The 12,919-nt window shown below is 40.3% G+C and overlaps 1 protein-coding gene across 1 annotated transcript in view; it reads left to right on the top strand.

Annotated features, from left to right (window-relative positions):
• The window catches only part of CD28 (CD28 molecule), a 37,709-nt gene extending 26,455 nt beyond the window's left edge, over positions 1-11,254 (top strand). The window contains exons 2-4 of the mRNA XM_055397783.2: positions 2,609-2,962; positions 3,213-3,337; positions 9,298-11,254. Coding sequence (XP_055253758.1) covers positions 2,609-2,962; positions 3,213-3,337; positions 9,298-9,426 — 608 coding nt within the window. The 3' untranslated portion in view covers positions 9,427-11,254. The remainder of the gene's footprint in view (positions 1-2,608; positions 2,963-3,212; positions 3,338-9,297) is intronic.
• The last annotated feature ends 1,665 nt before the right edge of the window (positions 11,255-12,919 follow it).

Here is a 12,919-nt window from a genome sequence, read left to right as displayed (position 1 = left end):
AGGAAATGGCAGCCTACTTCATTATTTTTGCCTGGAAAATTTCATGGACAGAGGAGCCTGGTGGGCTATATAGTTCATGGGGGTCACAAAAAGTTGGCCATGACTGAGCATGCACGCACGTACAGGAGATGAAAATCTATTAGTGATCTGTGCAGCTTTATTTTCCCCAAAGCAGAAACAAAATACTTGAGTACATGGATTCAAATCCAGTTTCAACTGTAAATTTCATTTTAAGAGATTATTTTATTGACCCTTCAGTATGGATATGTGGGTGTATTGCTTCAAATAAACCTTTTAAAAAAACGCAGATAGGTACACAATTGTTCCCTTCTGTTCCGTACCTCAAAGCAATAGAAAAAAAACCTTTTTTTTGTACTGAATTTTGAATCAAAGACACCAAGTGATTTATTGCTTTAGATAATTATGGAAAGTCTTGGTTGCAAAGTTGACTCTCAGTGCTTCAGTGGCCTATTTTTCAAGTGATTGTAATTTACTTGGGATTTAATCTTCACTTTGCTCACCATCTGCTCAGTGATATTAGGTAGATCATCCAGTGTTTCTAGGCCTCATATAGTCACTACCAAAAAAGGGAATATAATGTCATGTGCTAGGGAATGGGAATATAGTGGGGAAAAAAACAAGATAGAATAGATATGCTTTCTTCCCTTATGCAGATTTCAGGTTCTTTGCTTAAAAGTAAAGAGACTGAACTAGGTAGTCTCCAAATTCTTTGATCATTTACTGAGGATAACATAAAAGTAGAAGACAGACTAGAGAAATAACTCTTGTGGGCCTCTTGGGCCTCTTCCATCTTATGTGATTTAAAGAAATAAATATGCAAGTGTCTTGGAAGGTTGCCTTCAGAATTTGCTATGGAGGATAAATTCGTTGGGTAACATTTTCATTACCTCTTTATCCTATTCTTGGAATGGACAATAAAATAAAAATGTTTCAAAACACTTAAATTCCTTCAGAAAAGGATGAATCATAGCTTAAAATATCAATACAAATTACTTGTTTATCTATGTCAGGTGTTAAAAGCCACTTTCAAGTAAACCACTTGATTAGGAAATTAATACAATTAAGCATGAGTCTGTCTAGTCAAGGCTATGGTTTTTCCAGTGGTCATATATGGATATGAGAGTTGGACTGTGAAGAAAGCTGATCACCAAAGAATTGATGCTTTTGAACTCTGGTTTTGGAGAAGACTCTTGAGTGTCCCTTGGACTGCAAGGAGATCCAACCAGTCCATTCTAAAGGAGCTCAGTCCTGGGTGTTCATTGGAAGGACTGATGCTAAAGCTGAAACTCTAATACTTTGGCCACCTCATGCGACAAGTTGACTCACTGGAAAAGACTCTGATGCTGGGAAGGATTGGGGGCAGGAGGAGAAGGGTATGACAGAGAATGAGATGGCTGGATGGCATCACCGACTCGATGGACATGCATTTGAATGAACTCCGGGAGTTAGTGATGGACAGGGAGGCCTGGCATGCTGTGATTCATGGGGTCGCAAAGAGTCGGACATGACTGAGCGACTGAACTGAACTGAACATGTTAGAAATCTCAACATATATTCAAAAATTCCAAATGCATAGCTGGGGTGTTCAATACCAACAGAAGGCCACTTTCTGCCTTCCAAGTGCCTTCCAACTTACTCCACTGTTCCATTCAAAGGAGAAGAAAATAATATCAAAATGTAAACATTCAGTGTAATTATCTCCCAAAGAGCTCCTGTGTCTTTGTCTGCCAAGAGAAAGTCTTTGCTGGAGACCTGTTTGTTAATTAACATATCTTGATTTCAGGGAAAAAAAAAAAGTCCTTATATTCTTTTTTCTGTGTGTGTTCCATTGTTTTAATTACTTACAAATTAGAAAGTTAGCATGGTTTGTTAGAGTCAGATCTAGTCTTCAAGTTCCAATTCTACTACAAAGTAGCCCTGGTTCTCAGTTTCATCTTATGATACATACCCTCCTTCCTTATGGAATTGGAGGAAGAAAAAAATGATGTTATATTGAAAAGTGCTTTGAAATCTAAGAAGTCACAAAAAGATACTATTATTAATTATTAATACTAGTTATATATGTCACCAATATTAACTTTTGAATTAACATCCCATTTCTCACCCATTTTTCACTTAGAGAAAGGTAATAAACCTAGAATTTTTATTTTGCTCAGCAACCACAATATATTAAAATATTGAGACTAAAGAGAGGAAGCAACTTATGAAGCAAGCTGTTGTTTATTCGCTAAGTCATGTCTGATTCTCTTTCAACCCTGTGGACTGTAGCCTGCCAGGGTGCTCTGTCTATGGGATTTCCCAGGCAAGACTAGTGGAGTGGGTTGACATTTCTTTCTCCAGGAGATCTTCCCAACCCAGGGATCAAACCTGCATCTCCTGCTTTGCTAAGTGTATTCTTTACCACTGAGCCACCTGAGAAGCCCATGAAGCAAGCTAGTGACAAACAAATAGAACTTAGGATGGAGTCTAGACTATCAGCGCTTTCTTCTCCCCTTCTGCCTCTCCTCCCATCCACATCTCTCTCCCTCTTTATCTTTTTTAAGTCTTTATACTCTTTTTTTAAGCAAATGATTTTCTCCTCCTCCAGAAAACAAGATTTTGGTGAAGCAGTCGCCCATGCTTGTGGTAAACGACAATGAGGTCAACCTCAGCTGCAAGTACACGTACAACCTCTTCTCAAAGGAGTTCCGGGCATCCCTTTATAAGGGGGCAGACAGCGCTGTGGAGGTCTGTGCTGTGAATGGAAACCACTCCCATCCACTTCAGTCAACAAATAAGGAATTCAACTGCACCGTGAAAGTAGGCAATGAAACAGTGACCTTCTACCTCCAGGATCTGTATGTCAACCAAACAGATATTTATTTCTGCAAACTTGAGGTTCTGTATCCTCCTCCTTACATAGACAATGAGAAGAGTAATGGGACCATTATCCATGTGAAAGGTAATGTACCACTCGGCCAATGTCCGCTCTCAAGTAACATTTTCAACTACAGTCTTGAAAACTAGGTCATGATCAGTGGTGGGGGTTGGCTAACTCCCAAAGAGGAAAACCAGAGAGGAGGTCTACACACGTTAAGCTAGTGATATTTTGCATATTTTGTTTCCTCTCACATTCTGCCCTGGGAAGAAGGAAGGAAATGTACTCAAATGCCATTCCCATATCATTTAATCTACTCTATTCTATTTTTCAGAGAAACATCTTTGTCCATCTCCCCGGTCTCCTGAGTCTTCTAAGCCATTTTGGGCCTTGGTGGTGGTAAACGGAGTCCTAGTTTTCTATAGCTTGCTAGTAACAGTGGCTCTTTCTAACTGCTGGGTAAGAGAAGCAGCATTGCTTTCATGTAACTTTTCTATTGCATAAGCAATTGGACATATTCAAGAATTTTGCCTATGTGGCTTATTTTCCGTTTAACATGTGATTATTTTCTTTTTCTCTGCTAGGTTTGAGTAGGTTTCCCTGCTAGATTCTCTTTTAGACTATTCAGTTTTACCTGAAATAAAAATCTGATGTGAGTTTTATGTTCCAGAAGCCATTGATTAGGTGGCCAGGCAAGTAAGAAGCTAAACAGGCAAATTAGGGTGGGGGACAAATTAAGGTAGAAAGTTCGTTTTCTTCTTGCCATTTTGCAATGTCATTATGACATATAAAATATGTATAAAAACATAAGTGACTTGGGAATCTAAGCAACTGAAGCCAATGAACAATTTTTGTTCAGGGTCAAAAATCATGAGAAATTTGACTACTGAAATTACACATTCAAACCTAGCAAAGAAACTAGGTCTGTTTATCTGAGTCATATTTTTATCTCTTCTGAAGCAGTTAAATTTTGTGAGGCCAAGTATGGCGCTGTCATTATGAAACTAAAATGGGAGTTAGACTTTTCTGAGCTCTCACTGCTGAATTGGAGTTTACAAACTTTTGCAATTGTACATGCAATTAACTTACAGTGTTTTTCTCTACCTCCTTCAATATTGAAGTTTTGGCCTAGGTTTAAAGACATGTTGATAACCATATATACTGTGAATCAGGGACCTCCTTATTTTCTTTCCTTTCTCTTACTCAGAAGCTTGCTGTTGTTATGTACACGGGTGGCACTCATTACATATTGTCTTTGAATTTTTTTTCTAGAAGTTAGATGCATGCATAAATCATTTCCTCAACAAGAGATGTATGTTCCTCAAGGATAAAGACTATTTCTCTTGATATTCACCATCCATCTGGTATTAAGTACATTTAGTTTAGCGTTTATAGAATACTTATGAATTGACAACCCCTAGAGAGGCCAAACTAAGGACTTAAATGAGTAAGCCTGGAGCACCATACTCTTCTCGAAGGCACAGTCCATACATCTGATTTGTACATGGATCAGTGATTTCTGGGAGTCATGTCATGTTGAAGCCATCCTATTTACAGGGCATGAGTGGAGTTGGAGGGAAGTTGGGTTCACAGTCATGCCCATGATAAATTCAGCCTGTAATCCTTTTAAACTCTTGTTGGTCTATGGCCAGAGTTTGCCTCTTCCTTGTTTCCCACATGCTTCTCCCATTTTGGGAGACTAAGGGACAGACGGACATTTGTCAGGCAGCCTGTTGCCTAATCTGTACCTCCAGTAAGATCTGTAAGCACCAAAGTGGCTGCTTGTTCCTGGAAATCCTCTATACCAGATATTATCTTGAGAATTTGCCTGCCTTGCCTTCTGCAAGTTGCCCAGTCCTGATGGGGGCCTTTTAAGTAGTAAAATATTCCTACAAGTTCTTCCTCTGATGTTAGTTGAGTCCCTTCATCTTTGTGAATCTTGCTATCTTCATCCAAGATACCGTCCATCTTTGAAACTCTGTGGAGTTTGTCAATAATATAATTTAGAAACTCAGTTCCTGTTTTTATCTTGATCCCCTTAGAATATCAACTTCTTAATTAAAATACTGGTGCAGTGTCTTTTGGGGGTACATTTTCAAGACAGGTACTCCCCTGTACCATGCAGACCTGGGTCAATGTACTTTCCTAGCTTTGTGAAAAGTAGTTTTGGAAACTGTTTGAACTTTTTGAGGCCAGAAGGGTATTGCTCGCCATTTAAAATGTATTGTCAATATGCACTAGAGTATAAGTTACTATAACCAGGTTATATATTATATAACTAATATACTGAGTGGCTCGAATTACCCAAAGGGACAAAAGTAGCTTCTCATTTTTAATGAGTTTAAAAAGTAGATTTTCAACTTATAAATATCATAATGCAATACATTTTTCTTTGGCAGCACTACTAATTCCTAGGGCTTCCCTGGTGTCTCAGATGATTATGAATCTGCCTGCAATGTGGGAGACCTGGGTTTGATCTCTGGGTCAAGAGGATCCATTCCCTGGAAAAGGGAATGTCTATCTAGTCCAGTATTCTTGCCTGGAGAATTCCATAGACAGAGGAACCTGATGGGCTACAGTCCATTGGGTTACATAGAGTCAGACTTGACTGAGTTACTAACACTAACTCCTAGTGAGGTTCATCTTGCTTTGTCTTGAGCAAACTTATTCTGGTCTCTTTCTGTCTCATGAGCTCCCTGAAAATTGGGAAGTCTCAGTGCTTGGTATACCTTATCTGCTTCTGTGACCTGTTGTGGTTAATGAGGTTACTCAATAAGAAGTACCCTTTATTTGCATCTCAAACATAGGTGTTTGTACTCTCTGACCAAGGGATAAAATATATATGTATATTTCATTGAGTAACACAGGATTTTTACCTGGGCTTATCTTTTCCCAATACTGTTACTGTTCAAGCAACCAGCACCTTACTGAGATAGGCAGGCAGGTCATTAGGGATCCCTAGAGTTTAGCCATTTTGGGGACACTTTTCTAGGATCCTATTTTTGGCTGGTCTGCACTCTGCCTTGGTGTAAGCTGCTGTTTTCCGGAACTTCCTGAGGACCTGTGATGTACTGCCTTAAGCAGTTCTAGGCTGAGTGGGTTTTTGGGAGCAGCTGCAGATGCTATCTCAGTTCTTGACCTGTTGCTGACATTTGAGTAAACAAAGAGCTTCCCTCTGCCAGGCGGCCACAGACCAGCACCTATTACCCTCACTCAATCCTCCATTTGCTCCATGGAGCTGGTAAGCCCATTCTCCTTCTTAGTCTAAAGGAACATTTTAAAAACAGTTTTCTCCTCTATAAATCACACTGTGGGGAATGTGGGGAGTGTGTGTACAGGTAGTATCTGTCTTTAAATCCAGTGGGTGTGATTTTAAAAATCAGTTATTAATAATGAATTAATTTGGCTGCAACGGGTCTTAGTTGCAACATATGGGATCTTACATTGCGGCACATGGATCTGTAGTTTGGGCTTCAGTACTTGCTGCACCTGGGTTTAGTTGCTCAGCAGTATGTGGGATCTTCAGTCTCTGACCAGGAATCAAACCTTTATCCCCTGAATTGCAAGGTAGATTCTTAACCACTGGGCCACCAGGGAAATCCCTCCAGTGGGTTCTTGAAGACTGTGTCTTTTAAATATACTGTCTTATGTTTACCTGTGTCTTTCTGCTGCTTCCAAGAAATGAATGGGTAAGGATGGGGTAGGAGGAAGAGAAAGGGAGGAGTGATCCTGAAATCGAAATCACACGTCTGTGGCAGACAGTGAATGGTGAAGGGCTGAATGACTTAGTCACCCAGGCATGTAAAGTGAGTGCTCTGCACACATATACACATATGCTACATGCTCATGGACACTGTGGGTTCTGTTTACTCTTCCCAGCCATGCATGTGTCATTTCTATCCCACTGTTGTGTTTACAGTTAGGGTGAAAATGACTCAATCTGCTATCTGATAACAGCAAGAGGGTAAGCATGGGAGCGGACTGCAGCAGATTTTTCATAATTTTAGTGCACTCCAGAGAACTTCAGAATCAAGACATCTTCATTATGGGGGTCCTTCTAATTGGCTATAGTTTAATTTGAGTGTCCAAAGGCAAAAACTGTCCTTAGAAGTCTGACAAGAAGAGTCCTCAGAGTTAAAATAAGTACTAACTTACTTATAAGTACTATCCTACCTCCCAGGATATTAGCAGCAGTCTTTCACATTTATTTCAGGGCAGTTCCTTGCCTCACTCTTCCCTGCCATAACCCTGTGCTCAAGAGGACTCTAGTCCTTTATTTATCGAAGGATGTAGAACCAAGATGTTTCAAGGGCAACTTCCCTCACACACTTGGTTTCCATAGCTATCTCTCTCTGAATGAATCCCCCAGTTATGTCTGTTTAATGCTTTCCTCTTCTTACTTCCAGCTAGATAATCCATCCATCATCTCAAAACCCAAATAACCAAAACTGAATTGAGAGCCATTCTCAAATCTACTTCACCTATCTTCTTGCCTTATACCTATGGATGGAACACTATCCTCCTGGTCACCCAGGCTCCGATCATCAGTCATCTTTGAGTATGGGCAAGAACTAGGACTCAAACAGTCTAACAATACTCATTCTAACTTGATGATGTATTTTGTATCCATTGCTTCCTTTTCATTCCTTTCTTTTTCATGATCAGACTCTTCAGATCAGGATTTCTTGGTCTTGGCACTACTGACATTTTGAGCTGGATAAGACTCTGTCGTCAGGAGCTGCCTTGTACAATGTAGGATGTTGAGCATCATCCTTGGCCTCTACCCACTAGAGACCAGTAGCACTCATCCTGGTTGTGACAACCCAGAATGTCTTCAGATGTTGTCAGATGTCCCCTGGGACAGGGGATAAGGGAACTGGAGGTGCAAGGATGAGACTTAGGATGTCTAGCTTGGGCAACTATATGTAGGACGGTGTCACTCATCGGGATGAGAAACACCAGAAGGGACCAGCCTTCATGCCTTTGAACATGTTGAGTTTAAAGCACCTTTGAGGTCTAGTCCAGAGATATAAATTCGGGTGAATAAGTGATAACTGAAGCTGTGAATGTGGATGAAGTTGCCTAGGAGAGAGGATGAATAGAGGAGAACGCCTAGGACCACGAGGCACTCTAACACTGAACGTCTAGTTAGGGAAGAATGAGTTTGCAAAGGAGGCAAGGAGGCAGTGACCAGAGAGGTAGGATGAAACCTGGATGGTACCATCTCACAGAAGGCAAAAACAGAAGTGTTTCAGAAAGGAGAGAGTAATGGATCATCTAGCATGTAGCTGAGAGTTCAAAGATGAGGCCTGAAAACAAGTGTTTTGCCAACCTTCAGCACTTAACTCATGGCCCTTTGACAAAGAAGATGGGAAGGGCTCAGGTAGGAGTGCATGGAAATAAGGCCAGTCTTTCGCTTACTTATTAAGGTGTTCATGACATTCCTGTCCAACGTATTTACTTTTGCATCAAAGGCCTATATGCCAAGAAATAGACTTTTCTTTTTTCTTTTTTCATTTTAGAGAACTCTGAATCCAGAAATCTGGATGGCTTTCTATTTTTAGAATTTTTATGGGTCTTTTATCAAACAAGTAAATTTTACCAGCACATTGATCCAGAAAAGATGTTCTTAACCCTCAGTCAAAACTTTGCTAAGGTTCATGGTGTATATAACTCTTGTTCCAGGGTTAGTATCACCCTTATTTCCCTCAGCCCTGGTAGAACTTCATCCAGAGGGAGCTGAGTCTGAGGAATGGAGATGAATGACACTATTGTCTTTAGTGGAGTGGGTTGCCATGCCCTCCTCCAGGGGATCTTCCAAACCCAGGGATTGAACCCAGGTCTCCCACATTGCAGGTGGATTCTTTACCATCTGAGCCACCAGGGAAGCCCTAATGGAAATGCACATACACATAAAGGGTGTGTGCCTAGAATGTAACACTCAATTAATTTGGACTCCACTGCTATTTATTTGTGACTGTTCCAGACTCTGGAGGGCTGAAGGTCCTTTGGTTAATTATGGGGAAAAATAGCTTATTTAAGCAAATGGTTAATGTAAGAAGATTGCCATGGGGATGCTTAACCTTTTCAAAGGAGAAAGGACGTTTAAAAATATCTGCATATCAACAGTTGATATGGTAATTAGACATGCTTTTGGAATTCATGCAAATGGCTACATTGAGAATAACAGGGGTGCCTTTCTCTAAAACACTTTCTTTGATTCAAAATTTTCAAGTTAATTTGGAAGAGTCCAAAATAGTTGGGTTGGATTAACCATCCAAGTCCAAGGTGCTCAGTGAATTCATGGCTTCATTTGACTGGCCGTGTTCTGAGTGGTTGTCCCCAAATCTTAGAACTCCTCCCCAGACACCTCTCTCTGTGTCCTGCCCCCTTCACAATGACACTTCTTTTTTTCACAGATGAAGAATAAGAGAAACAGGATGCTTCAGAGCGACTACATGAACATGACCCCCCGCAGGCCAGGGCCCACCCGAAGGCACTACCAGCCCTATGCCCCAGCACGGGACTTTGCGGCCTACCGCTCCTGACACGGACGCCTATCCAGATGCAAGACGGCTGGCCCCTCTTCACCTGCTCAACACCACTGCTCTGGATAGGAAAGGCCTGCCTTGTCTTCAGCCAGCCACCTTGGCCTCCTGTTAGGCCACTGATGCCAAATTTTCTTGAATGACTAGACCGAAGAACATCATTTTGAGACTCTGAGATGAAGTGAAGGAATATTACTTGGCAGACTCTATCTCATAGTGCCACAGTCCAAATTCAAACTCACCGTGTATTTATTGACTGGACTGAGAGATTAGGGTAGAAAACCAAAAGTGAGTGGATTCTGTTAAGCCTCGAAATCTGCCTCCAGTTCCATTCCTTTCTAACTCACCCGCACGTTGTGGTCAAGCAGAGTATGATATCGAAAGACTTTAGATGGAGAAGAAGTTAGGAAATCACTCCCGTTGATGAAACGGGGATTTAAGGTGCGGATAGGTTAGAAATGGGGAGAGAGTGGTGAGACGTAAACATTTTAAAAACCATTAAAACACTGTCTCTCACTCATGAAATGAGCCACTTAGTTCCTATTTAATGCTGTTTTAATTTGTAAAGATGTAGATACTCTTTTTGAATTCTGGTCCTATTTGGTCACTTTGACCAAGAGATTCTCTTTAGAGTCATGGGAGGCAAACCAACTTGCTTTCCTTACTCCCTATGATGGGAATTCAATGTAGTCTTCACAATATGATTCTGAAAGAATAAATTAGTCCTCCCACCCCAAGGAAGACTGTGTCAGGAAATAAGGTCACTTTAGGTCAAAAATTATTTGAATACCATGAAGGGCTATTTGTTCAGCAGCTCATTTCAGTCCAATCATACAGGGGCCTCTTCTGTTTTATGTATTTTACATCTGCACAGTTTGTTTCTTTATTGTCTGCATGGAAATCTGAAGTGGGATGCAGAGGGCACATCCAGAGGGAGAAGTAAAGATACTGTAAAAGAAGGATGCTAGCATCCATTAGAACAGGAGGGATGAGTCCTGAGAAATTTCTGAAGGAAGGAGAACAGAAGGGAATGACACAGTTCTTGCCATGTGCTGAGGGAATGGCCAGCATTTGGTGGGAGTTTTCCAGAAACAGCAGGCAGAAGGAGCCATGATGAGAGCTCCTTTCTGGGATTTTTGGGCTTTAGGGCTCAGAGCTCCAGAAATCTGTGGTTCGGCTGCCTGTTTACCCTGGAGATCCTTCAACATGGAAAAATATTTGATGCTTTTGATATAGCATCAAAGTTCTCAAGACACTCTGCAAGTTCAGACACTGAACACACTATGGATATTTTTCTGGTTCCAGTCTGGGTCAACTGGATTATGTCTGGGGACCTTGAAGAACAGCTTTACTGTTACCGTTATAATTTGTTCAGTGCTTTGATTCATTCGGATGTTGGAGAAGTCTAGGTTTTAGAGGCAGGTAGACCTGGTTCAAGTTCTATTGTTAGCTGGCCTCAGGAGAGTCACTACCTTTCTAAAACTCTGATTCTCCAACTATAAAATGAAGATAATGATCAAAAGTTTGTTTCCATACTATCGTTTCCATGAGAACATGTCCCAAGTTTGTCTTTTTTTCCTGCTTATCCCTGACATGTAATACCATGCCTGACATGTGTTAGCTATTATTATTATTGTCGTGTAGATAACCTATGTATAAAAATTAAGCTGGGCAATGACCTGAGAAAGAAGAGACTGTTATAACACAAATTTAAACCCACTACCCAGGGATGAGGTGCTACAAAATTTGAGAGCCTCTAAACTCCCTTGCATTTCCTGTTTCAAAATACTTTAGCTTGTAATAAAAATGTACAGTGTTCTGCCTCCCATTTTTATGTATATAAAGAGGTCTCCTTTAACTTTTTTTGGTAACATGTGGAAGAATAGAAATCTTATAATTCCAGACAGAGGATATTGTACATCGGTTGATTTTAAAGTGGATTTCCATTCCATGAGTTTAATTATTTCAAAGAAGGTCAAACTTAGCGGTACTTGGGTGATGAAGAACTGTTGAATTTATGTGACACACGTGACACATTGCCAGGCTCTTGGCATACAGAGTTCCTTAATCCAAGTTATCGGATTGAATTAGAAATGGACAGAGCTAGAGAATTTTTAGAAAGGGCAATGACAAAAAATAAATTGAAAAATGGAAAGATTTGCTCTTTGGTAATAAATGGTTTTATTTTCTGATGGGAAAAATAGGTCTACTGAAGATGAATCATACTTTAGATTTCTCTTACTCTGAACAGAACCAAAGTAGAAATGTTAACAGGGAAGTCCGTTTTCACTATTACTATGAACCAAGAAATGGTTTAAAAACAGTGGTTGGAGCAAGGCTTTTACAGTTTCAGATATGGCAGTTATGAAGAAAACAATGCCATTTGCTCCTATTGTTGTAAGACTCTTATAATTAACAGTGTTTCTATAATTTTTTGACTGTGAGCTCACTTATTTGGGGATGAGCATGCCAATTTAAAGAGACTAAGTGTACATGATGCTCTGTGTTCAGTGATAAAATTACTGAACTACCATGTGCCTGTTTTTAAATTTGTGCTTTAACTGTGTAGAGCAGGTATGCTTTACTTTTGGTGATGAATCTGGAGAAAATCTGTTATTGAAAAAAGTATGGGATAAACCCTTCTAATAGATCTCCAGTTTAGTCTTTAAAAAAATCCAAACTTTTAGATATTAGTTTTACTTCAAAGGGAAGTACACGTTTGGATTGTTTGCATGGCTTTAGTCACAGTTTCTAATCAGAGCAATGGTTAATTTCTCTGAGATGTCAGGCTGAGCTTACCTGTGCATTCTATGTGATGTAAATGCTGAATCAGAAAGATCAAACTTCAGCCTTGATTCTGCCTGTTCCTCAGGTTAACTAACTGAGCCACTAGTTCTCATGGCTAATTTAATGGGGATGTTGGTGGTTCAGTGGATATCAGATCCCTCATCTCAGCCTTCTGTACTGCTGTACAGGAACCATAGCAGGCCTGGGGACTGATTCCACAGTGCTAAATTTAACTACATGCTGGACGTTTAGATGGTGGCAATGATGAACCTGGAAACAAGGGCATCACTGCTGTAGACTTATTACTATGCAGGTCTTGGTATCTGCAAGGACACTTGAGGCTCAGGAAATCTCTTTCTTATATGTATACTTTCTGATGCACTTCTCCTCAAATATCACTGACATGTTCCAGCCTCAGGGCCTTTACACATACTGTTTCCTCTGTCTGAAATGTCTTCCCCAGATATCTACCTGGCTTCCTCCTTCATTTTCTCCAGGTCCCTGCTCAAGAGTCACTTTCTACCATTGTAAAATCCCTCCAAGAAACATCTGCTTTTCTTGCTTGTTTTTTTTCCATAGCATTTCACAATTTCTTACACATGATTTTTAAACTTATTTGTTTACTGTCTATTTCCCCAAACTCGATTTAAGAGGGATGGTGCTTTGTCTGCTTTGCTTTCTGTCATATCTCCAGTGCCCAGAACAG

The sequence above is a fragment of the Moschus berezovskii genome, chromosome 2 (genome assembly GCF_049115385.1).
Source record: "Moschus berezovskii isolate FMDL1 chromosome 2, NW_MosBer_1.0, whole genome shotgun sequence".
Classification (NCBI taxonomy): Eukaryota; Metazoa; Chordata; class Mammalia; order Artiodactyla; family Moschidae; genus Moschus; species Moschus berezovskii.
This window is presented reverse-complemented; position numbering and strand designations above follow the sequence as displayed.